This window comes from Bos grunniens, chromosome 5 (assembly GCF_055505025.1).
Source record: "Bos grunniens cultivar Pamir isolate PY7600 chromosome 5, Bosgru_T2T1.0, whole genome shotgun sequence".
Classification (NCBI taxonomy): domain Eukaryota; kingdom Metazoa; phylum Chordata; class Mammalia; order Artiodactyla; family Bovidae; genus Bos; species Bos grunniens.
Window position 1 is genome coordinate 85,465,307 of NC_141169.1, and position 26,715 is coordinate 85,492,021.

The 26,715-nt window shown below is 37.9% G+C and overlaps 1 protein-coding gene across 5 annotated transcripts in view; it reads left to right on the forward strand.

The window, feature by feature from the left end:
• LMNTD1 (lamin tail domain containing 1) overlaps window positions 1–26,715 on the forward strand; it is a 489,768-nt gene that overhangs the window by 431,802 nt on the left and 31,251 nt on the right. For all 5 annotated transcript variants that reach the window (XM_086401687.1, XM_086401684.1, XM_086401683.1 and 2 more), the window contains 3 exons: window positions 4,065–4,183; window positions 10,827–11,062; window positions 15,056–15,248. In XM_086401687.1, the coding sequence (XP_086257813.1) occupies window positions 4,122–4,183; window positions 10,827–11,062; window positions 15,056–15,248 (491 nt within the window). In that variant the 5' untranslated portion in view covers window positions 4,065–4,121. The remainder of the gene's footprint in view (window positions 1–4,064; window positions 4,184–10,826; window positions 11,063–15,055; window positions 15,249–26,715) is intronic.

Here is a 26,715-nt window from a genome sequence, read left to right on the forward strand (position 1 = left end):
GATGCTTTACAATAGGAATTTGTACTATAATATGTGTGCAAATGTGAAAGTGTATCCCAGATATACAAATTCTTTGAATCATAGATAGTGGAGCAAAATCATGTTTTAAATTGTAATCTTCAATTACATGATACTCAATTTGGAAATTACAATCCATGGCCTGAGAGGGGAAGAAAACTCTCTTTGTATATACTACCTTCATTCACACAAGACATTTTATTTATATTACTGATTTAATAAAAATCTCCTACTGTGCAAATGTTCTCCATATGGGGAAACAGAAGACCAGAGTGCATAAAGCCAGTTCTTTGTGTCTTTCAACTTTTAAAAAATTATGGACATATAATGTTTTGCCTACTTTTTTTAGATTACAGAATATGGTTTTTTTTTTCTTAATCAAGGTAAAAGCTCACAATATAAAACTCAGTTATCATCATCTTATTTTGCCCTAAAAATACTCTTTCAATTTCTCATGCAAAATTCAGATGTCTTCCCAATAGAGGATATGGCCAAAGAGAAATGACACAGAATCTGGACAATGGGAGAGAGTGATCTGAGACCATAGCAAAGAGAAAGATCAGGACTGAGCTGGTTCAGGGGCAGAGAAGTAGTAAGGAGTTAGGAAGCTATTGGACAGTAATTACAGCAGAGAAACAGGGAGTAGAGTGAAGGAGATTTTGTAAGAAATGGATGTGAGACCAAATCCTGGCTCAGCCATCCAGTGGCCATATAGCCTTGGAAGAGATTTTCATCTCTCTGGACTGTCACTTCCTCAAATGGGGAGACTCCCATCTTCCAGAGCTGTGGTAAAAGGACCTGTGTGAGGCTGGTGAACCTCACAAACAGTGTTTTTGCTTTTCCCTTTCAGCTCTAACTTGACTCTGTCCTTCCTGAATTAGAGACAGCCATGATGATGATATCAATGTAAGGAGTCTGTTGTTGCTATTGTTCAGTTGCCCAGTCGTGTCCGACTCTGCGACTCCATGGACTGCAGCACACCAGGCTTCCCTGTCCCTCACTGTCTCCCGAAGTTTGCCCAAGTTCATGTCCATTTCATTGGTGACGCCATCCAGCCATCTCATCCTCTGATACCCTCTTCTCTTTTTGCCCTCAATCTTTCCCAACATCAGGGATTTCCCAGTGAGTCAGCTGTTCACATCAGGTGACGGAAGCTTCAGTATCAGTCCTTCCAATGAATACAGAGTCTACAACATCCCCAAATGACCTTCCCTTTTCACTACAGAGAATTTCAAAATTTATAGAAAAAAATAAACAAAATGTATAGCAAACCTCCATGTACCCATTACCTAGCTTCAACAATTACAAGTCACTGCCCATCTTTTTCATCCACAACTCCATCCACTCCCTACTTTCTGCATTATTGTCAAGCAAATCTAGACATCATATCATTTTATCTACAATGTTTTAGGATGTATCTCTAAACAAGGAATCTTTTTTAAAAAATACAGTCATAATACCATTATTGGTTGTTTTGTTGCTAAGTCATGTCTGATTCTTTTGCAATCCCATGGACTGTAGCCCACCAGGCTCCTCTACCCATGAGATTCCCCAGGTAAGAATACTGGAATGGGTTGCCATTTTTTCTACATAATACCATAATGCACCTTAAATATGTAACAGTTACTCCTTAATACTATTAAGTATCCAGTGTACTTAAATTTCCAATGTCTTTTGCATTTTTTAGTTTGCTTGAATTCAGATATAAGCTATATCCACAAATTACACAGGTTGTCTTCTAAATATCTTGATCTATTAGCTAACGTGCTCTTCTGTTCTCTGTATTTTATGTAAATTAGAAGATTCATCAGATTCATGTTGATTTTGTTATTGTTGCTACTGTTATTACCTATGTCAGATAAGTTATATCACATGAACACACCAAGTGGTACTGCCTTTGATGATGCAAATTTTTCCAACTGATGAACAACTTTTGGAAAAGGTCTAAACAAACCAATCTATAATCTTCCCTCACTGTAAATAATGCATAGTTACTTCCTGGAAAATTTGGTAAATATTAAAATGTTACAAAAATATTTTTCACTTATATGTAATACAGAGTTGGGCTTTAGACTCAGATAATTATAAATTATTTTTCATCTCCATTAATGTCTGGCAAGTCAGATGGTGCATGGGAAAATTCTTTACCAAGGAGGATTATCTGCCATGTTGTAGAAAGTCTAACATTTCTGGATCCTGTCCACTAAATGCCAGTAGCACTCCACCAAATCTTTATGACTACTATTAATGTCCCTTCATGGGATTTCCTGATGGGTCAGACGGCAAAGAATCTGCCTGTGATGTGGGAGACCCAGGTTCAGTCCCTGGAAGACCCTCTGGAGAAGGGAATGGCTACCCACTCCAATATTCTTGCCCGGAGAATTCCATGGACAGAGGAGCCTGAACAATGTCCCCGCATATTCACAAAATTCCCTGTGATTCACTTCATCTCCTTTTGAAAACTACTGGCTTAGTTTGAGCAGCAGCAAAAGAGGAAATTGATTTTAATTGCATATATGTTCTAGCTTGGGAAGTAGATAAAGAAAACGTCTTGTGTGGGGAATAACTATTGAAACCTTCACAGTTTTAAAGCTTTTCAATCTTTTTCCCATTGGCAGATTTTTCTTTCGCCAAACAATATTGGAAAATGTGAATAGGTTTTCTGATAAAACATCATGGGAATATATGTATTTCAAGTACAAAATTGTATAATAGCTAGGAAACCATCCCCATAGGAAGATGTAAGGAAACTGGGATGGTGGCAAAAAGTAATAAATTCATTTTAATTCTTTTCTGAACATAAATATAAATTTATAAATCTCTTTGTGCTGATTTAATTGGCCCATAAGCATAATAAGGAATTTCCCTTCATCTCTGAGAAGAAGAAAATATAGTCAAATGTTTGCCCTCCTTAAGTTTACTTGTATCATTATGTGATATACTTATTGTCTTTTTCTTTTATTAAAATAGTTACTTTCTTCATTGTCCTTTGTATTGCTATTTAAATTCTACTGTGCATCATTCCAAGATGGAAACCATTTTCTAATCTAAATTAGAAGATATTTTATCATTATTCCTTGAGGCAGGAACTGTTTGTTCATAGTACCTTGATGGTTCCTGGTAATAGTAAATGCTTGTTTAAATATCTATTGAATGAACTTACTCATCTGGTAATCATCATTAATATATCTTATTACTATGCGCAATTATGTACTTTCATATGTGTTAATTGTATCCCCATGCCATTATTATTATGACACATTAAATGTGGATCTTTTACTCAAGGTAGAATCTTAATTAAGTGATCTCTTCTAAATCATATTGCTGGAATAACTAGGAGAAGAATTTAGAACTCCTGGCTTTGGTTTCATTATTTCTACCAATAGGTTTCTTTTTGCCTCAAAATATACAAGTTTTCTGTTTGTGTTGCCTAGCTGTTGCCATGTCCTCAAAAAGCATTTGTCAGAACAAATGAACCAACCCTCCCACCTCCAGAACAGTGAGTAACTCCCCTCAAATTTGCATACTAGCTTTAACCCTCAGAAATTCAAAATAGGATAACAAACATTTTGATGACAAAATTTGCCTGGTAGGAGAAACGGCTCTCTTAAAAGCAAGTTACGTTATTTGATGTGCGCAAACTGCAAAACAGGTGCAGTATTAACACAGCAATTGTTCAGAGGCCGGAACTTTGTAACTATGGAGACATTACCTCATAGCGTTCTAACAGGCAGTGTCGGCCAGATGTGAAAGTTGTAATCATAAAGGTAGCTATGCTGGGTTACCGCCCTGTCTCTTGAGTTGCTTCCAGTGAGTGCTACACACCTTCATCTTGATTTGTTTAACATTCTTAGCCAGTATCAGTGTTGGCTATGTCGGTACTTACACATTCACATTAGAATCCTGGCATCAGCTTGGTGAAGAAATCATAATGTCTGGAGAGTGCTTTAAGGTAGTTAGATTAACAAGTGAGGTCACTTGAAAAAGAAAATCTGCCTTGAATCTCAGTTCTCTTCATTGTCTAATGCCATAATTTATTTTTCCAGAAAAGAAAAGATTCTTGTTTTCCAGCCAGTGAGAGAGACTCAGAAACTGTTCAGGAAATGTCGGCGGTGCTGCAGAGTGGAGTCCATGAGCTAGAAGATAAGATGGAGACTCAAGCACAGTAAGAAAGTCACAAATGAGTTTCAGAGGATGAGGATGGAGCATTTGACCTTTTTGTTTCAAAACGGCTTATAAAATAGAACTAGAATTGAGTCTACAAATTTCTTAAAATTAATGATAACATACTACAGTTTCCTCAACCACTGTTTTATAATGTTTAGTCCCTGAGTAATAGAAAAATTCACCTAGACAAATCTCCATCATATCAGACCTGGTAGAGTTTCCAAAACTCATATCTAAACACGTTAAAGCAATTGGTGGACAGTTTCTTTTTTTTTTAATTTAAATTTATTTATTTTAATTGGAGGCTAGTTATTTTACAATATTGTATTGGTTTTGCCATACATCAACATGAATCTGCCATGGGTGTACACGTGTTCCCCATCCTGAACCCCCCTCCCACCTCCGTCCCTATACCATCCCTCCGGGTCATCCCAGTGCACCAGCCCCAAGCATCCTGTATCATGCATCGAACCTGGACTGGTGATTCATTTCACATATGATATTATACACGTTTCAATGCCATTCTCCCAAATCATCCCCCCCTTCCCTCTCCCACAGAGTCCAAAAGACTGTTCTATACATCTGTGTCTCTTTTGCTCTCTCGCATACAGGGTTATTGCTACCATTTTTCTAAATTCCATATATATGCGTTAGTATACTGTATTGGTGTTTTTCTTTCTGGCTTACTTCACTCTGTATAATAGGCTCCAATTTCATCCACCTCATTAGAAAGCTGTGGTACATATACACAATGGAGTATTACTCAGCCATTAAAAAGAATACGTTTGAATCAGTTCTAATGAGGTGACAGACAGTTTCTTTAAACTACTTTACTAACAGAGAACTGCTGGAGAATTTTGGTTTAGGAAATGTTTAGGAGGATGTTAAAATTACAACTCTCTGTTTTTACTACTAATGTAAATCGTTTAATCAACTAAAGCATCAGCATTTGTTTTCCAATGTTTTGTTAAAAAATGATCTTTAAGAAAAACAACCGTATGTTAATGCATATATATGGAACCTGGAAAGATGGTACTGATGAATCTATTTGCAGGGCAGCAGTGGAGATACAGACATAGAGACCAGGCTTGTGGACACAGTGGGGGAAGGAGAGGGAGGGACGAATTGAAAGAGTAACATGGAAACATGTGGATTACCATATGTAAAACAGATAGCCAGTGGGAATTTGCTGTATGACACTTGGAGCTCAAACCTGGTGCTCTGTGACAACCTAGAGAGCTGGGAGGGAGGGGACATATGTATATCTATGGCTGATTCATGATGATGTATGGCAGAAACTAACATAATATTGTAAAGCAATTATCCTCCAATTAAAATTTTTTAAATGATCTTTAATATTAAATATACAAAATTTAAACCCAATGTTACTTTGGACCTGGATATCCTGTGTTTACTGATCAGTTCAAGTCCATTTAAAAAATATTTGTTCATACAGGTCATCTGAGAAATATTAATAATTGTTGTCAATATGACCAATGCCACATTGAAATAACATTGAAATGCTGGAATTGAATATTTATAACTACCTCTGCTTTAGTGTTAACTAGTTACAGAGGAAGCAAAATACCAAGTAAGGGCCTGAAAATTTCCACATGGGAAAGGGAAATCTAACCAAGCACCAGGAAGAAAGTCTCATCTTCCAAAAGGAGTCTAATAGGTCTGTGAGGGCAGGGTTCAAACAGTGGGCTGCCCCATGCTCATGCCTTCCTGAAATGTTTTAGCTTTTCCAAAAGTGCATGCTGCCATTAGAAACTTCTTGTTCAGCTACAAAAATAAGACCCCCCCTGTGGCCCTAGACCAGATTTCTTTGATCACAACATTTGCAAAAGCTCATTGGAAATCTTTCATGGAATTAAATTTATTTGGAAATGCATTTGTTTTACCAAAGGAAGAAAAAAAATCAGAGCTTATAAAATGAACATGCTGAAAAGATATAGTCAGTTGTCTTTAATGAAACCCAGATGTAAGGAACTTTGAAAGAGAAAGGTCCTTTTCCTGCTTATTCTAGACAGTGTCAGGGAAAAATTATGTCATATGATCTGTCTCATTTTAGACAGAGATGAAATGTTTGCGATTTGACAATAGACCTCTGTAGTCTCCTTTTCATTACCACCCCTGTCATACTCAAAAAGGGTGTCTTCATGGGTTAGAGCTTCTTTGACAAAAGATGAGCGGTTGGGAAGTCAGTAGAATGGCATGTGCTGAAGCTTTTTAAGGACTGCACGGTAATAACGCAGGCTTTCCAGGTGTCACTTGTGGTAAAGAACCCACCTGCCAATACAAGAGACACAGAGACACGGGTTCTATCCCTGGGTGGGAAGATACCCTGGAGAAGGGCATGGCAACCCACTCCAGTATTCTTGCATAGACAATCTGGTGGACAGAGGAGCCTGGCAGGCTACAGTCCACAGGGTAGCACAGAGTTGGACATGACTAAAGCAACTTAGCATGCAGAGTAATAATGCAGCTGCCAATGCCATCTAATTCTTTTTTAAAGTTGCCTGAGATCTGTGCCTTGTGAGAAGGACACTTAGAGAAGTCTGATTTTGAGTAGAAAGCTCTCCAGATATATAACATTTCTGATGAAGGAACTTACCAATTATAGAATAAAACAATTGTGACTACCTCTTGGTAAACAAAGACATTGAGAGTAACACCAGAAAGACGGCAGATTAGGAAGTTTCAGGCCTTTGTTCCCTTACATAAAGATTTGGAAAAACAAAACAGTACTGGCTCAAATAACATTATGGAAACTCTGGAAAATGAGATCAAAATAGAGATGGTGCATAGAGGCAAAACACTTAGTTCATAACTTATAGATATGTGGCCCCCAAGAAGGCAGGGCTTAGGCTGGCCATGAATCTGGTTTTTCAGAGCTAAAGGATGGGACTCCGGGACCTTGCATTAAAAACACACACAGTCACAGGCACATGGATTGCTTTGAGGTTACTGAGAACAGCCTCAATGTGAGTCATAAAAAGCAGTTGCCATAAGTCTTTTCATGAACTACCCCATGAAAATATTGTTTTACTCATAAAATGTCTGTTTGTGGTTTAGGGACTTTGTTTAAATCAATGCATACTATACTTTTTTATTTATAAAAAAGAAAAAAAATCTCTTTATTCATAGTAAGATTTACTTACAGAAATAATGCCTGAAAAGTAATCCTTTCTTCTCTCTTTTGTGCTATTCCCTTCAGCATCCACACACACACACACACATACACAAATACACACACACGTACACATGTGAGCTGTATTTGTAGTTATTAATTTGTAGCATGTATTTGAAAGCATACATTAACTGTAGAATCTTTATAAATGCAAAACAATTAAACAACAGGAGAAAATAAAGGGAAAAGGTATAGTAAACAATGATATATTAAACAGAAATGATAATCACGTTTTTTCATGTTAATGGAAAGGGGAGATATAATACATGATGAAAGTGGGATGGATGAATTTAATTCAGAAGACCATTATATCTACTACTGTGGGCAAGAATCCCTTAGAAGTAATGGAGTAGCCCTCATAGTGAACAACAGAGTCCAAAATCCAGTACTTGGGTGCAATCTCAAAAATGAAAGAATGGTCTCTGTTCGTTTCCAAGGCAAACCATTCCATATCGCAGTAATCCAAGTCTATGCCCCAACCACTAGTGCCAAAGACGCTGAAGTTGAACAGTTCTGTGATGACCTGCAAGACCTACTAGGACTAACACCAAAAAAAGATGTCCTTTTCATCAAAGGGGACTAGAAGGCAAAAGCAGGAAGTCAAGAGATACCTGGAAAACAGGCAAGTTTGGCATTGGAGTACAAAATAAGCAGGGCAAAGGCTAACAGAGTTTTGCCAAGAGAACACACTGTCATAGCAAACACCCTCTTCCAACAACACAAGAGACAACTCTACACATGGACATCACCAGATGGTTAATACCGAAATCAGATTGATTATATTCTTTGCAGTTGAAGATGTAGAAGCTCTCTATAGTCAGCAAAAATAAAAAGACTGGGAGTTGACTATGGCTCAGATCATGAACCCTTTATTGCCAAATTCAGAATTAAATTGAAGAAAGTAGGGAAAGCCACTAGACCATTCAGGTATGACCTAAATCAAATCCCTTACAATTACACAGTGGAAGTGACAAATACGTTCAAGGGATTAGATCTGATAGAGTGCCTGAAGAACTATGGTTGGAGGTTTATGACATTGTACAGGAGGCAGTGATCAAGACCATCCCCAAGAAAAAGAAATGCAAAAAGGCAAAATGGTAGTATGAGGAGGCCTTACAAATAGCTGAGAAAAGAAAAGAAGTGAAAGGTAAAGGAGAAAAGGAAAGATATACCCATCTGAATACAGAGTTCCAAAGAATAGCAAGGAGAGATAAGAAAGCCTTCCTCAGTGATCAATGCAAAGAAACAGAGAAAAACAATAGAATGGGAAAGACTAGAGATATTTTCAAGAAAATTAGAGATACCAAGGGAACATTTCATGCAAGATGGGCACAATAAAGGACAGAAACTGTATGGACCTAACAGAAGAGATTAAGAAGAGGTGGTAGGAATACACATAAGAACTATACAAAAAAGATCATCATGACCCAGATAACCACTATGGTGTGATCACTCACCTAGAGCCAGACATCCTGGAGTCCAAAGTCACGTGGCCCTTAGGAAACATCACTACAAGCAAAGCTAGTAGAGGTAACAGAATTTCAGCTGAGCTGTTTCTAGTTCTAAAAGATAATGCTGTTAAAGTGCTGCACTCAATATACAAGCAAATTTGGAAAATGCAGCAGTGGCCATAGGACTGGAAAAGATCAGTTTCCATTCCAATCCCGAAGAAAGGCAATGCCAAAGAATGCTCAAACTACCACACAATTGCACTCATCTCACACGCTAGGAAAGTAGTGCTCAAATGTCTCCAAAGAAGGCTTTAACAGTATGTGAACTGAGAAATTCCAGATGTTCAAGCTGGATTTAGAAAAGGCAGAGGAACCAGAGATCAAATTGCCAACATCCATTGGATCATCGAAAAAGCAAGAGAGTTCCAGAAAAACATCTACTTCTGCTTTATTGGCTATGCCAAAGCCTCTGACTGTGTGGACCACACAAACTGAAAATTCTGAAAGAGATGGGAATACCATACCACCTTACCTGTCTGCTGAGAAATCTGTATGCAGATCAGGAAGCAACGGTTAGAACCAGACATGAAACAATGGACTGGTTCCACATTTGGAAAGGAGTATGTCAAGGCTGTATATTGTCAACCTGCTTATTTAATTTATATGCAGAGTACAACATGCAAAATGCTGGGCTGGATAAAGCACAAGCTGGAATCAAGATTGCCAGGAAAAATATCAAAACCTCAGATATGCAGATGACACCACCCTTATAGCAGAAAGCGAAGAGGAACTGAAGAGCCTCTTGATGAAAGTGAGAGAGGAGAGTGAAAAAGTTGGCTTAAAACTCAACATTCAAAAACCTAAGATCATGGCATCTGTTCGCATCACTTCATGGGAAATAGATGGGGAAACAGTGGAAACAGTGGCAGACTTGATTTTGGGGGGCTCCAAAATCACTGCAGATGGTGACTACAGCCATGAAATTAAAAGATGCTTGCTCCCTGGAAGAAAAGCTATGACCAACCTAGACAGCATATTCAAAAGTAGAGCCATTACTCTGCCAACAAAGGTCTGTCTAGTCAAAGCTATGGTTTTTCCAGCAGTCATGTATGGATGTGACAGTTGGACTATAAAGAAAGCTGAGTGCAGAAGAATTGATGCTTTTGAACTGTGGTGTTGGAGAAGACTCTTGAGAGTCCCTTGGACTACAAAGAGATCCAACCCATCAATCCTAAAGGAAATCAGTCCTGAATATTCATTGGAAGGACTGATGCTGAAGCAGAAGCTCCAATATTGGCCACCTGATGGGAAGAACTGAGTCACTGGGAAAGACCCTGATGCTGGGAAAGACTGTAGTCAGGAGAAGAGGACAACAGAGGATAAGATAGTTGGATGGCCTCAATGACTTGATGGACGTGAGTTTGAGCAAGCTCTAGGAGTTGGTGATAGAGAGGGAAGCCTGGCATTCTGCAGTCCATGAGGTGGCAAAGAGTCGGACATTACTGAGCGACTTAACTGAACTGAAAAGTGGAATATAAATGGTTTATAGAGTCTCAATTTTGAGTGAAAAAAAAAGTCCTGGAAGGAAAAAATATTGAATCAGTACATTGTACATCTGAAACTAATATAATATTGGAAATCAATTGTATTTCAATTTAAACATTTTTAATAAAGATAAAAAGCCTGGAAGGAAATGGTAAAAATTTTAGTTGGTGAAATTGTAATAATTTTTATTTTCTCCTTTCTGGTTTTACACTTTTGTAAAACTATCTGAAATAGGAGTTTATTGATTTTTAAATAGAAAAAAAAGCTTGACTTTATGCTGAAGTGTTTTATTCAGATTGTTAAAACTAAAAATATAAGATACTCTTCTGTTAGATGCATAATACCTTTGAAAAGCAAAATCTTGAGTAATAATGACAGTTAATGCTTCTTGTGTTCATAGTCTATCAATTTGACTGTCTTGCTTTGTTTGTTATACTCATTTTTGTACACAGAATAGAAGACTCACAGGACGACGTCCCAAAGAAACTGCCATCTTTAGTACATTTCTTTCCAACGTCGACAGATTCAGATAGCACGACGCTGGCATGTTCACGGTCATTCTCTGATGAAATTCCTCTCAGTTACTGTCTGTCTAGCCCTCAAGTTAGTGGAGCAACTATATCAACAATTGGACCAAAGCCTCTTAAACCTGCTCTAGTGACCCATTCCCACTCAGAAAACAGCTTGGGTAAGCAAAACACACTTTTTTAGAGTGTTTTTAAAGCATATAGTTTGAGTCATTATATGCCTCGAAGTCAGAATGATGTTTTATTATTTGTCTTCAGTATCAATCGGTTCAGTTCAGTTGATCAGTTGTGTCTGACTCTTTGTGACACGATGGAATGCAGCACGCCAGGCCTCCCTGTCTATCACCAACTCCCGGAGTTCACTCAAACTCATGTCCATCAAGGCAGTGATGCCATCCACCCATCTCATCCTCTGTTGTCCTCTTCTCCTCCTGCCCTCAATATTTCCCAGCATCAGGGTCTTTTCCAATGAGTCAACTCTTTGCATCAGGTGGCCAAAGGATTGGAGTTTCAGCTTTAGCATCAGTCCTTCCACTGAATATTCAGGACTGATTTCCTTTAGGATGGACTGGTTGGATCTCCTTGTGGTCCAAGGGACTTTCAAGAGTCTTCCCCAACACCACAGTTTAAAAGCATTAATTCTTTGGCACTCAGCTTTCTTTATAGTCCAACTTTCACATCCGTACATGACTACTGGAAAAACCATAGGCTTGACTAGACGGACCTTTGTTGGCAAAGTAATGTCTCTGCTTTTTAATATGTTATCTAGGTTGGTCATAGCTTTTCTTCCAATAAGTAAGCACCTTTTAATTTCATGGCTGCAAGTCACCAACTGCAGTGATTTTGGAGCCCCCAAAATCAAGTCTCTCACTATTTCCACTATTTCCCCATCTATTTCCCATGAAGTGATGAGAACAGATGCAATGATCTTTGTTTTCTGAATGTTGAGCTTTAAGCCAACTTTTTCACTCTCCTCTTTCACTTTCATCAAGAGGCTCTTTAGTTCTTCTTCACTTTCTGTCATAAGGGTGGTGTCATCTGTATATCTGAGGTTCTTGATATTTCTCCTGGCAATCTTGTTTCCAGCTTGCGCTTCATCCACCCAGCGCTTCTCATGATGTACTCTGCATGTAAGTTAAATAAGCAGGGCAACAATATACAGCCTTGACATTCTCCTTCCCATATTTGGAACCAGTCTGTTTTTCCATGTCCAGTTCTAACTGTTGCTTCCTGACCTGCATACAGATTTCTCAAGAGGCAGGTCAGGTGGTCTGGTATTCCCATCTCTTTAAGAATATTCCAGAATGTCTCCAGTATACTCATTTCTTAATGCCAAATGCAGAATAATTTAACTATACTCACCATTTATTCTAGCACTGGGAGTCATATTCAGGCCACATAAATATATTGGCCAAGTACATCATCTCTATGATTAAAATATCTTATGTTGTCATAATGGTTCATGGCTTGACCAACTAGATGATCTAGAATTTCTGGATAACTGAAAATTTTGCTGTATGGAATTAACTGCCCTTCCTCTGAATGCCACCAGGAAGATTAACAATATTGTCCATATTGTGCTTTAGAACTATGGCTTAGGGAAGGAAAGACAGATAAGAGAAAGAAGAAATACAAAGTAGGTAATAAAATGGTGGACAGAAAGGGAGAAACAATCATTTGGAAACGAGGAAAATAACAGTAAAGTTTTGGCAGTTGCCGCAATGCACTCAGCAGTGTTCACACTATAAGGTGTATGTTCCTCACTGTGTTTGGGAAACTTTGAGTTTTCAGTGTTTAATGAAAAGACCACTGTCTTTGGAAACAGAAAACCTTGTTTCAAACCTACAACATGAAACATTTGGAATTAAATTAGTTCATTCCCACTCGAATGAGAATTTGCTTAATCTTTACATGAGACATTAGTTTAGATATTTGGTATCTCTGAGTCTCATTTTCCATAACCACAAAATGCAGGTTAAAATATCAACTTCAAGGGCTATTTTAAGTATTAAATGAGATATTTATTAAAATCATCTAGCACATAAGTGTGCTCAATAAAGTTGTGAATCTGAACGTATCTGTCCCTTCTCATGCTGCTACTGCTAAGTCACTTCAGTCGTGTCCAACTCTGTGCGACCCCATAGACGGCAGCCCACCAGGCTCCCCCGTTGGGATTCTCCAGGCAAGAACACTGGAGTGGGTTGCCATTGCCTTCTCCAATGCATGAAAGTGAAAAGTGAAAGTGAAGTCGCTCAGTCGTGTCCGACTCCCAGCAACCCCATGGACTGCAGCCTACCAGGCTCCTCCGTCCATGGGATTTTCCAGGCAAGAGTACTGGAGTAGGGTGCCATCACCTTCTCCAGTACCTTCTCATAGAATAGGCTAAATTTGAGGTTTGTATTACCTCAACTAACAAATTTCAAAATTGTTAGCACAAATACACCCATGACTACTTGATGTCTTCATTTTCCCTTACCATTCTGTGCACATCTACAACCTCTATATTTCACTTTGTTCCTGATATCTTCCTAAGATTTTGACACAGTGTCACACAAGATTTTGGCCTTTTGCCATTATTGCCGTATTCCCTGTGCCTCAGTGTTTGTATGCCTAAGGTACATTTTCAAAGCAACCTCCTAAGTTCACACTGACCTTGAGCAATGACCAGTATCTCTATGCTTAAAAGTAAAAATACACCTTTTATATCTAAGGAGATAATATTTCTCATCCTTTGGCACAGTATCATTGTGTATGTTCTCTATTGGGTTGAAATGTGGAAGCTCCTAGTATGGAGGGAAAAATAAATATACTGGTTTCCCCTTGCAAGATGAGAGTGGTGCTGGAATAGAGTCTTTTCCTTCAATTACTGTAGGTCCTGACTCTGCAGATAGGTATCTGTGTCTCCCAAGACTTGTTTTGCATTTGGTCCATTTCATTTCTAGAGGAGATGACAACTGGAACCCAAGATCCATGTGTCTTCTTCCCTTTCAGAGTACAAAGATTTTCATCCCTCAAGATGAGCTGTTAACAATGCTAAATAGTCTCTTTCTTCAAAGGAATTTAAAGATTTAGCAAATACTCACTTGAATAGTAATGAACTAATTTAATTCCAAGTATTTCTTCTAAACAAAATCCTCTAAGGAATCCTCTTTAGGAACTCTGTGCTTTTGTTTTTTTCATATTTTGCCTTGCTTTGGTTTTGTTAAAGACAGAAGATAAAGCACACTCTAGATTGTCTTAATCCTTTGATGATTTTGGACCCAGGGTCACGTTAGCCAAAGTCCCTGTGCTACAACAATCGCTATCATTTATTGAGTACCTGCTAAATGCTAGACACTCATCTATATTATCTGCAATCCTCACATTGCCTCACACAAGGTAGTATTATCCTTATTTGATTTTCAAGAAAACCGAGAATTTGAAGGTTTAAATCATTTGGTTTAAATCAGTAAGTGACAAAGCTGGGATACAAGTGTGTCTAAATCCAAGACACAGTGCTCTATTTCATCATGATGTCTCTCTGTAATGTTCCTCTCTGCAGATACACAATTAGATTTATCCAGCATGATTTCTTCTATGCAAAATAATGAAACCCATTTTATGTTTGAATCTTAGTATTGAGAATTTTAAAAGAGTACACTTCCAAGAGGACATTAGAATCTGATTAAGCATTACTTTATCTTCCTAATAAAGTATTTCAGTTGATTAGAGGAAATTTAACTCTGCCTGGCAAAACATACACCATTGATAGGAAAGAACTCATTTGAGACTTTAATTTATGCATAGCAATTTGGGGAGAAGAGGTAATTATAAAATAGAATAAACTGTACATTTCCAAATTTGAGAGACTCAAATGTTTTATCTACTCACAAACTTACACTGCTTCTATTACATCTTAATTAAATTATAATTATGCTGGTGATTGATAGTTTTAAGATAACGGAAATAATCTCTAGGAACTGAGTGTCACTAAAAATAATTACTTACTGGTTATTTTACAGACTTTGGTTTAAAGTTTCTAACTATCTTCATTGAGTTTGACTGTGACAGTAAAGTGTATAAAGAATATTGTTTTGTATAGAAGCAAGGAATAAAGATAGTAGCTTTGGGTCCTTTTACTCTTTTATCTACTCTATATTTGGTTTCTTTGAAAGGACTCAACGTCGTCAAAATTCCAAAGAAACACTCTATTCCAGTCCTTGCTGGTGAGCCAGCTGTGATTGGGGAAGGGGAAGATTATTTCCTGTCTTTGTTTGGTGATAAAAGGAAAGTTGTGCAGTCATTCCACGAGAAAAGTTGGAAGCACTTCTCTATGATTCTTGAAGAAGTGGGCCAATCTAGATCCAGGTATATACTCTATTTGAACTATTTTTGTCTTCTATTGGAGTAGGAGTAATAAATTAATAGGAAATAAAGATCTAATCTGTTGTTAGATCCAAGGTCTCTTCTACAAACCCTAAGCAATCCATTAAAATATAACTATTTAATATTCTGGGCAATTAAAAGGGATAAATACAACTTTCTAGGGAACCAAACAAGGAATGTTAATTCTTCTAAGATGCCAGAGAAAACAGCACTACATAAGTCTTACCAATAAAGTTAACTCTATATAAGAAACTTTTTATTATTAGCAAATCATTCAGATGGATTTAGAATCTTTTTTTCATCTGCTTTGAGTTCAAGACAGAGGGAGAAAGGTGGACCTATAACTCACTTATAAAAATATCCATTTTTATGGTTGTTAGTATCTACAGAAAAAAGAATTGGCCAGAAAGAAAGTTGATGTTAGAATCAAAATAAAAGATGACTCATTTATGCATTTACTTCACCCTGGTTTTCTTGTTGCATGAGCAACAGATTAAATTGTGAATTTTTAGTAATGAACATATTTTTTAAAACTTTTATAGAAAAATCATTGGTTTACAGTGCTGTGCTAGATTCAGATGTACATCAAATTATTTGTGGACTTTTTAATGACAGCCATTCTGATAGGTATGAGGTAATTCCTCATTGTGGTTCTGATTTGCATTTCTCTATTAATTAGGAGTGTTAAGCATCTTTTCATGTGACTGTGTGTCTTCTTTGGAGAAATATCTATTTAGATCTTTACCTCTGTTGGATACATTTTTTTTTTCCTATTAAGTTGTATGAGCTGTTTGTATACTTTGGATATTAACCCCTTGCCGGTTGCATCATTTGAAAATGTTTTCTCCTATTCCATAGATGTCTTTTCCTTTGTTGATAGTTTTGTTGATAGTTTCCTTTGCTGTTCAAGAGCTTTTAAGTTTGATTAGGTTCTGTTTTTTAAATTTTCCTTTTCTTTTTGCCTTGGGAGATTGATCTAGGAAAATATTTCTACAATTTATGTTAAATTATGTTCTGCTTATGTTCTCTTCTAGGAGGAAATGGCAATCCGCTCCAATATTCTTGCTTGGAGAATCCCATGGACAGAGGAGCTTAACAGACTATGGTCCATAGGGTTGCAAACGGTCAGACATTACTGAGCAACTGATCATGCATGCACAAAACTACAGTAAACAAAATGGTGTAGTATTGGCACAAAACTAGACATAAGGATCAATATAGCAGGACAGAAAGCTCAGAAACAAATCCACACACCTATTACCAATTAATATTATGACACAGGAAGTAAGAATATACAATGAAGAAAAGACATTCTTCAACAAGTGGATATTTTTTTACAAGTGAGTTATATATCCACTTTTCTCCTTCTCTTGAACTCAAGATAGATGAAAAAAAAGAGTCTAAATCCATCTGAGTGATGTGTTAGTAAGGTTATGGTCAAAATCATTTAAGCTAGGCTTCAGCAGTATGTGAACTTAGAGATGTGCAAGCTGGGTTTAGAAAAGGCAGAGGAACCAGAGATCAAATTGCCAACATTCATTGGACCATAGAGAAAGCAAGGGAATTCTGGAAAAACATCTATTTCTGCTTCATTGACTACACTAAAGCCTTTGACTGTGTGGATCACAACAAACTGTGGAAAATTCTTAAAGAGATGGGAATACAAGACCACCTTACCTGTCTCCTGAGAAACCTGTATGCAGGTCAAGAAGCAACAGTTAGAACTGGACAACGAACAACAGACTGGTTCCAAACTGGGAAAAGAGTATATCAAGGCTGTATATTGTCACTCTGTTTATTTGACTTATATGCACAGTACATCATGTGAAATGCTGGTTGGATGAATTACAAGCTGGCATCAAGATTTCCAGGAGAAATATCAGTAACCTCAGATATACAGATGATACCACTCTAATGGCAGAAAGTGTAGAGGAACTAAAGAACCTCTTGAAGAGGGTGAAAGAGGAGAGTGAAAAAGCTGGCTTGAAACTCAACATTAAAGAAACAGATTATGGCTTCTTGTCCCATCACTTCATGACAAATAGAAGGGAAAAGGAAAAATGGAAGCAGTGACAGATTTTATTTTCTTGGGCTCCAGAATCACTGGATGGTGACTGCAGCCATGAAATTAAAAGAGGCTTACTCCTTGGAGGAGAGCTATGACAAACCTAGACAATGTATTTAAAAGCAGAGACATCACTTTGCCAACAAAGTCCGTCTAGTCAAAACTATGGTTTTTCCAGTAGCCATGTACAGATGTGAGAGCTGGACCATAAAGAAAGCTGAGCCCTGAAGAACTGATGCTTTTGAATTCTGGTGCTGGAGAAGACTGATGAGAGTCCCTTGGACCAAAAGGGGATCAAACCAGTCAATCCTAAAGGAAATCTACCCTGAATAGTCATTAGAGAGACTGATGCTGAAGCCATAGTTCCAGTACTTTGGTCACCTGATGCGAAGAGCTGACTCATTGGAAAAGACCCTAATACTAGGGAAAATTGAGAGTAGGATATGTGGCAGAGGATGAGATGGTTAGATAGCATCACTGACTCAATGGACATGAATTTGAGCAAACTCCAAGAGATAGTGGAGGACAGAGGAGTATGGCATGCTGTAGTCCATGGGTTCACAAAGAGTCAGACATTACTTAGCAACTGATCAAGAAGAAGAAGGAGCTATATGATGTCATATCTTACATTTGGGTCTTCAAACAATTTTGAGTTTACTTTTCCATACGCTTTGAGGAAATATTCTAAGTTCGTTGATTACACCCAGCTTTAGCTGTCCAGCTTTCCAAACATCACTTGTTTAAGAAATGGTATTTTCTCCATTGTATATTCTTACATCCTGTGTCATACATTAATTGATGTTAGGTGTTTGGGTTTATTTCTCGGCTCTCTATCCTGTTGCACTGATCCATATGTCTGTTTTTGTGCCAATACAACACTATTTTGATTACTGTAGCTTTGTGCATGCATGCTCAGTTGCTCAGTCAATTCCAACTCTTTGCAACCCCATGGAATGTAGCCGGCCAGGTTCCTCTGGCCATGGGATTCTCCAGGCAAGAATACTGGAGTGGGTTGCCATTTCCTCCTCCAGTGGATCTTCCAGGCCCAGGGATCAAACCCAGATCTCCTGTGTCTCCTGCATTGACAGACAGATTCTTTACCACTCTGCCTTCTGGGAAGCTCAGTGTAGCTTTGTAGTATAGCCCAAGACTGGCAGAGTAAAACTGCCAACTTTGTTCTTTTTCCTCAGAATTGCTTTGGTAATTCTGGTTTTGGTTTCTTACTCTTGTTTTGGCAGTTCCATATAAATTTTAGGATTATTTGTTCCAGTTCTGGAAAAAAAAATGCCATGGGTATTTTGATAGAGATTGCATTAAATCTGTAGTTTGCTTTGGGTAGTAGGACCATTTAAATAATATTCTTCCAATCCAATAGCACAAGACACCTTTCCACTTCTTTGAATCATTTTTATTTTCCTTTATCAGTGTGTTCTAGTTTTTAGCATAGAAATCTTTCACCTCCTTGGTTAAGTTTATTCCTAGGTATTTTATTCTTTTTGATGACATTTGAGGGTTGTTTTTGAGGATTTTAAAAAATGTTTTCTTTCTAATATTTCATTATTAGTGTATAAAAATTGAAGAAATTTCTGTATATTAATCTTGCATCCTGCTACCTTGCTGAAATCACTTATGAGTTCTAATAGTTTTTGTGTGAAGACTTTAGGGCTCTCCATATAGAGTATCGCATCATCTGCAAATACGGACAGTTTTACCTTCTTCCCTTCCAATGTGGATATCTTTTATTTCTTTTTCTTTTCTGATTGCTATGGCTAGGACTTCCAATTCTATGCTGAATAGAAGTAGTGAGAGTTGGAATCCTTGTCTTGTTTCTGAATTTAGCAGGAAGGCTTTTAGCTTTTCACCATTAAGTATTATTTGGCTATGGGTAGCTTTATGTTGAGATATGTTCCTTCTATGTCTTGTTTGGAGAAATACCAATTTAGATCTTCCACCCATTTTTTTATTGGGTTGTTTTTTGTTTTTGTTATTAAGCAGTATAAATTGTTTGTATATTTTGGAAATTAATCCCTTGTTGGTAGCATCGTTTGCAAACATTTTCTCCCAATCTGTAGGTTGCCTTGACATTTTGTGATGATAATGTCCTATTTTAAATTTTAATGCTTATCCTTTTATTGTTTATTATGGTTATAATCACTTTTACAATTTTTTCAATTTTTAAAAATCTACATACTAACTTATTTAAGTGATTTTCAATCCTTCTATATATTTGCCTTTCCTATTGTGATTTTTTCCCCCCTTTCCTATAGATTATTCTTTCTTTTCTATTTAGAGAAGAGATTTCAGTATCTGTTTTAGGGTAGGTTTGTTGTTGTTCAGTCGCTAAGTCTTGTCTGACTCTTTGTGACCCTGTGGACTGCACCACACCAGGCTTCCTTATCCTTCACTATCTCCTAGAGTTTGTTCAAACGCATGTCCATTGTGTTGATGATGCCATCCAACCATCTCATCGTCTGTCACCCCCTTTTCCTTCTGCTTTCAATTTTTCTCAGCATCAGGGTCTTTTCCAATGATTTGGCACTTCACATCAGATGGTCAAAGTATTGGAGCTTCAGCTTCAGCATCAATCTTCCAATAAAAATTCAGGGTCGATTTCCTGTAGAATTGACTGGTTTGATATCCTTGCAGTCCAAGACTCTCAAGAGTCTTCTCCAGCACCACAATTCAAAAGCATCAATTCTTTGGCTCTCAGCCTTCTTTAGGGGTTCAAACCTCACATCTGTACATGGCTAGTGGAAAAACCATAGCTTTGACTATATGGACCTTTGTCAGCAAAGTGATGTCTCTGCTTTTTAATATGCTGTCTAGGTATGTCATAGCTTTCCTTCCAAGGGGCAAGAGTCTTTTAATTTCGTGGCTGCAGTCACTGTCTGCAGTGATTTGGAGTCCAAGAAAATAAAATCTGTCACTATTTCCATTTTCCCCCCATCAATTTGCCATGAAGTTATGAGATCAGATGCCATGATCTTAGTTTTTTTGAATGCTGGGTTTCAGGCCAGCTTTTTCATTCTCCCCTTTCACCCTCATTAAGAGACTCTTTAGTTTCTCTTCACTTTCTGCCCTTAGAGTGGTATCATCTGCATATCTGAGATTATTGATATTTCTCCCAGCAACCTTGATTCCAGTTTGTGATTCATCCAGCCTGGCATTTTGCATAATATACTCTGCATATAAATTAAATAAGCAAGATGACAATATAAAGCCTTGACATACTCCTTTCCTAATTTTGAACCAGTGCTGAATTCTTTTTGCTTGTCTGAGAAATTTTTTATCTCTCTTTCTGTTCTAAATGATAATCTTGCTGGGCAGAGTATCCTAGATTTTAAGTTTTTTTCCTTTCAGGACTTTGAATATAGCATGACACTCCTTTCTGGCCTGTAAACTTTCTGCAGAGAAACCAGCTGATAGCCTTTTAGGGGTTCCCTTGTGAAACGACTTTTTGTTTTTCTCTTGCTGCTTTTAGAATCCTCTCTTTATTGTTAACTTTTGTCATTTTAATTATGACATGTCTTGATGTGGGTCTGTTTGGTTTCACCTTGTTCGGTACTCTCTGTGCTTTCTGTGCCTGGAGATCTTCTTGCTTTAAGTTTGAGAAGTTTTCAGCCAAAATTTCTTCAAATACCTTTTTGATCCCCTTGTCTCTCTCTCTTGCTTCTGGAACCCCTCTTATATATAGGTTCACATGTTTTATTTTATATTATCCAATACATTTGTTTCTTTCTTTTCTTCTTCTTCGTCTTTTTTTTTTTTTTTTTTTTAGGTTTTTCTGTCTGCTGTTCTAATTGGTTGATTTCCATTATTCTACTTTTCAGATCACTTATTTGTTCTTCTGTGTTATTTAATTGGCTACTCATTGCTTCTAGATTGCTTTTTATCTCAGCAGTTGAATTCTGTATTTTTGATTAGTTCATCGTTATCATTTCTGATTTCTTGTTTCTGTGATCTGCATTTCTATCAATAATCTTTCTTAGCTCATCATTTTTATTATCACCTTTTCTGAACTTGGGAGTCTAGTAGACTGGTGAACTCTGTTTCATTATTCTTACAGAGATTTCCCTTGTGCTTTTAACCAGAATTAACTCTTCTGCCTTTTCATTTCACTCAACTTTCTCTGTCTCTATGAATTCAGGAAAAATAATTATCTAATGTAGTCTTGAATAGGTGTTTTTATGTGGGAACATTCCTGTGTAGACTGTGTCCAGTGTTCTTGGTGTGATGACTGCTTTTGCTATGGACACCTGTGTATATTTTCTAAGGGTATGCTGGCCATTATCCCTGGATACGTGTGTGGTTGGTGTTACAGTGTCTAGAGTCTGTGCAGGTTGTGAAACAGGGCTTGCTGCTCTGCTCCGTGGCTGTTGCTATACACCTTATCAGAAGCAAGTTGTATTCAGTTATTGGAGCAGAAGCCCTGAGTGTCAGACTCTGTTGCCCTTAAGTGCATGCCCTGCCCCAAAGGAGGTAATTGCTGAAGCAAATGAGGTCTTTGCAGTCACAAAGGACCTCTGAACCACCTGTGTAGGTGTCTGCAGTTCTGCTCAGAAGCAGCCCCAGGGTCATGTACCTGTCTTTGTTTTGTTTGTCCCAGATCTAGTGCAAAGCTGTGATGTGGAGTTCCCTGGGGTTAGGGCTTGAGGTACTGTGGCTACTGAAGTTGAGGTGGTTCAGCTGCTGAGATTTGGGCTGCTTCTGTGGCATCTTCTTCCAGGACCTGTCTGCCCTAGATCTAGTGCTAAGCTGCAGTGTGGGGTAGGCAGAGCCAGGGCACTCTCACTAGGAGAGCTGCTGCATACTCCTGACTGTACTGACGGTGGCCACCACCACTCCACCCAGACCACACTTCAGGCTCTCCTTATTGTCTCTGCATAGTGAGACTGAGTCTTCTTCCAGGGCCTGTCTACCCAAGATTCAGTGCCTACTGATGGCATCAAAATACTTGCTAGTTTCCATTTTTATGGCTTCTTTGTTCCTTGAGTATTTAGAAGTGCATTATTTAGTTCCCAAATAATTTTACAGATTTTCCATTTCTAATGATTTTCCAGATAGCCTTTTAAATTAATTAATTAATCATTATTATTACTGGCTGTGCTCAGTCTTCATTGCAGCACTCAGGCTTTCTCTGGTTGTGGTGAGCAGGGGACACTCTCCGTTGTGGTGCACAGGTTTCTCATTGTGGTGGCTACCCTTGTTGCAGCTCACGGGCTCTGGAGTGCAGGCTAAGTAGCTGTGGCACAGCGGCCTAGCTGCCCTATGGCATGTGCACTATTCCCAGACCAGGGATCGAAGGATCCCCTACATTGGCAGACGGACTCTTAATCACTGGATCACCAGAGAAGTCCCAGATATCTTTTGTTATTGATCTCTAATTCAGTTTCATACTGGTCAAAGAATATAATTTGTATGACTTAAGTCATACAATTTTAAATGTACTGAGACTTACTTTTTAGCAGGATATTGCCTATACTGGTAAATGTTCATTTTGCAAAGAATGTATATTCTGATGTTGAGTGAAGTGTTTCATAAGTATCGATCAGATCAAATTGGTTGATGGTGCGTTTTGTCTTTTTTTTTTTTTTTGATGTTGTTGATTTTATGTCCATCAGTTATTGAGAAAAAGGTGTTAACATTTCCAACTATAATTGTGGATTTGTTGATATCTCTTTGCAGTTCTCTCAATTTTAGCTTCATGTATTTTGAAGCTCTGTTTTTAGGATTGTTACTTCCTCTTGATGAACAGATGTCTATATCATTATGAAATAACCTTTATCCCTGGCATTATTCTTTGCTCAGAAATCTGTTATGTCTGATATCAATATAGCCATTCCAATACTGGTATTAGCATGGTTATTTTTTTATCCTTTTAGTTTTAGCTTATGAGTCTCTTTATATCTAATGTTATGTTTTATAGGTAGCATGTAATAGGCTTGCTTTTTCACCTTCTGACCATCTCAGTCTTTTAATTTGGGCCTTTAAACTATTCACATTTAAAGTAATTATTAATATGGTTGATAATGTCTGTTATTTGTTGTTTTTGATTTGCTGCAACTGTTCTGTGTTCTCTTTTTTCCTCTGTCTTCTTTGGAATTAATTATTATTATGAATTCCATTTTGTCTCCATTGTTGGCTGATTTACTACCACTGTTATTTAGAAGTTCCTTCCAAGTTTATAGGATACATCTCGAGCCTATTGCAGAATACTTTCATGTTATCTTTTACCACTTCTCAAATAGTACAAGAGCCTTCAGTTCAGTTCAGTTCAGTTTAGTCGCTCAGTCATCCCTGTCCATCACCAATTCCCGGAGTTTACTCAAACTCATGTCCATGAGTCAGTGATGCCATCCAGCCATCTCATCCTCTGTCATCCCCTTCTCCTCTTGCCCCCAATCCCTCCCAGCATCAGAGTCTTTTCCAATGAGTCAACTCTCCGCATGAGGTGGCCAAAGTATTGGAGTTTCAGCTTTAGCATCAGTCCTTCCAATGAACACCCAGGACTGATCTCCTTTAGGATGGACTGGTTGTATCTCCTTGCAGTCCAAGGGACTCTCAAGAGTCTTCTCCAACACCACAGTTCAAAAGCATCAATTCTTCGGCGCTCAGCTTTCTTCACGGTCCAACTCTCACATCCATACGTGACCACTGGAAAAACGATAGCCTTGACTAGATGGACCTTTGTTGGCAAAGTAATGTCTCTGCTTTTGAATATGCTATCTAGGTTGGTCATAAATTTCCTTCCAAGGAGTAAGCATCTTTTAATTTCATGGCTGCAATCACCATCTGCAGTGATTTTGGAGTCCAAAATAATAAAGTCTGTCACTGTTTCCATCATTTCCCTATCTATTTGCCATGAAGTGATGGGACCAGATGCCATGATCTTAGTTTTCTGAATGTTCAGCTTTAAGCCAACTTTTTCATTCTCCTCTTTCACTTTCATCAAGAGGCTCTTTAGTTCCTCTTCACTTTCTGCCATAAGAGAGGGGTCATCTGCATATCTGGGGTTATTTGTATTTCTCCCAGCAATCTACTTTTCTATAATTGCTTTTGTTGCCTGTGTTACCTAAGACACCAAAGAATGTCAGAGTTCTTGACAATTGTTAAGACTGATGTCAAGAAGGTTTTCCCCTATGTTTTCTTATAGAAGTTTTATGGTTTCAAGTCTTATTAAGTCTTTAACCCAGTTTGAGTTGACTTTTATGTATAGTGTGGGATAGAGGTGCAGTTTATTCTTTTGCATGTGGATATCCAATTTCCAGCATTTTTTGAAGAGACTATCCTTGCTTTTGGCCCTCTTGTTGAACAGCAGTTGACCATAAATATATGGGTTCATTTCCGAGTTCATAATTCTGTTCCACTGGTCTATATGTTTTTCTTTATTCTAGTACCATATTGTTTTAGTTACACCCAGGACTGATCTCCTTTAGAATGGACTGGTTGAATCTCTTTTGCAGCTTTACAATTGGACTGCAAGGAGATTCAACCAGTCCATTCTAAAGGAGATCAGTCCTGGGTGTTCTTTGGAAGGAATGATGTGAAAGCTGAAACTCCAATACTTTGGCCACCTGATGCAAAGAGTTGACTCATTGGAAAAGACCCTGATGCTAGGAGGGATTGGGAGCAGGAGGAGAAGGGGACGGCAGAGGATGAGATGGCTGGATGGCATCACCGACTTAATGGACATGAGTTTGGCTGAACTCCTGGAGTTGGTAATGGACAGGGAGGTCTGGCGTGCTGCAATTCATAGGGTCACAAAGAGTCGGACACGACTGAGTGACTGAACTGAACTGAACTGAAGCTTTACAATATAATTTGAAGTCAAGAAGTGTGATATCTCCAGCTTTGTCCTTGCTCAAGAATGCTTTGGCTATTTGGGGTCTTTTGTAGTTTCACATAAATTTTAGGATTGTTTTTTTACAGCTTCTATTTAAAAATGTCATTGATATTTTGATAGGGACTGCATTGATTTGGTTAGTATTAGCACTTTGACATTAATTCTTCCAATCCATGAACATAGAAGAATATTTTTTCCATTTTCTTGTGTCTTTTTAAATTTCCTTCATCAGTGTTTTATGGTTTTTCATATATAAGTCTTTCATTTTTTGGTTAACTTAATACCTAAGTATTTTGTTCTCTCATTGCTAAGGTAAGGGATTTTTAAAATTAATTAATTTATTTTAATTGGAGGCTAATTATTTTACAATATTGCAGTGGTTTTTGCCATACATTGACATGAATCAGCCATGGGTGTACATGTGTCCCCATCCTGAACAACCCTCCCACCTCCCTCCCCATCCCATCCCTCAGGGTCATCCCAGTGCACCAGCCCTGAGCACCGTCTCATGCATCAAACCTGAACTGGCGATCTGTTTCACATATGGTAATATACATGTTTCAATGCTATTCGCTCAAATCATCCCACTGTCATCTTCTCCCACAGAGTTCAGAAGTCTGGTCTTTACATATGTATCTCTTTCGCAGTCTCACATATAGGGTCATCATTACCATATTTCTAAATTCCATATATATGCATTAATATACTGTATTGGTGTTTTTCTTTCAGACTTACTTCACTCTGTATAATAGGCTCCAGTTTCATCCACCTCATTAGAACTGATTCAAATTCATTCTTTTTAATAGCTGAGTAATATTCCATTGTGTATATGTACTGCAGCTTTCCTATCCATTCGTCTGCCGATGGACATCTAGGTTGCTTCCATGTCCTGGCTATTATAAACAGTGCTGCGATGAACACTGGGGTACACGTGTCTCTTTCAGTTCTGGTTTCCTTGGTATGTATGCCCAGCAGTGGGATTGCTGGGTCATATGGCAGTTCTATTTCCAGTTTCTTAAGGAATCTCCACACTGTTTTCCATAGTGGCTGTACTAGTTTGCATTCCAACCAAGAGTGTAAGAGGGTTCCCTTTTCTCCACATCCTGTCCAGCATTTATTGTTTGTAGACATTTTTTGACAGCAGCCATTCTGACCGCTGTGAGATGGTACCTCATTGTGGTTTTGATTTGCATTTCTCTGATAGTGAGTGATGTTGAGCATCTTTTCAAATGTTTGTTAGCCATCTGTATGTCTTCTTTGGAGAAATGTCTGTTTAGTTCTTTGGCCCAAGTAAATGGGATTGTTTTCTTAATTTCCCTTTTGGTTAGTTAGTGCCCAGAATCATCATCACTGATTTTTGTATGTTGATTTTTGTATCCTACAAATTTAATGAATTTGTTTTGTGATGTTCTTAGGGATTTTTACTTATAAAATCACATCATCTGCAAACAGAGATGATTTACTTTTTCCTTTCTTATTTGACACCTTTTATTTCTTTTTCTTGCCTGAATGCTTTGGGTAAGACTCCCAGTGCTATCTTG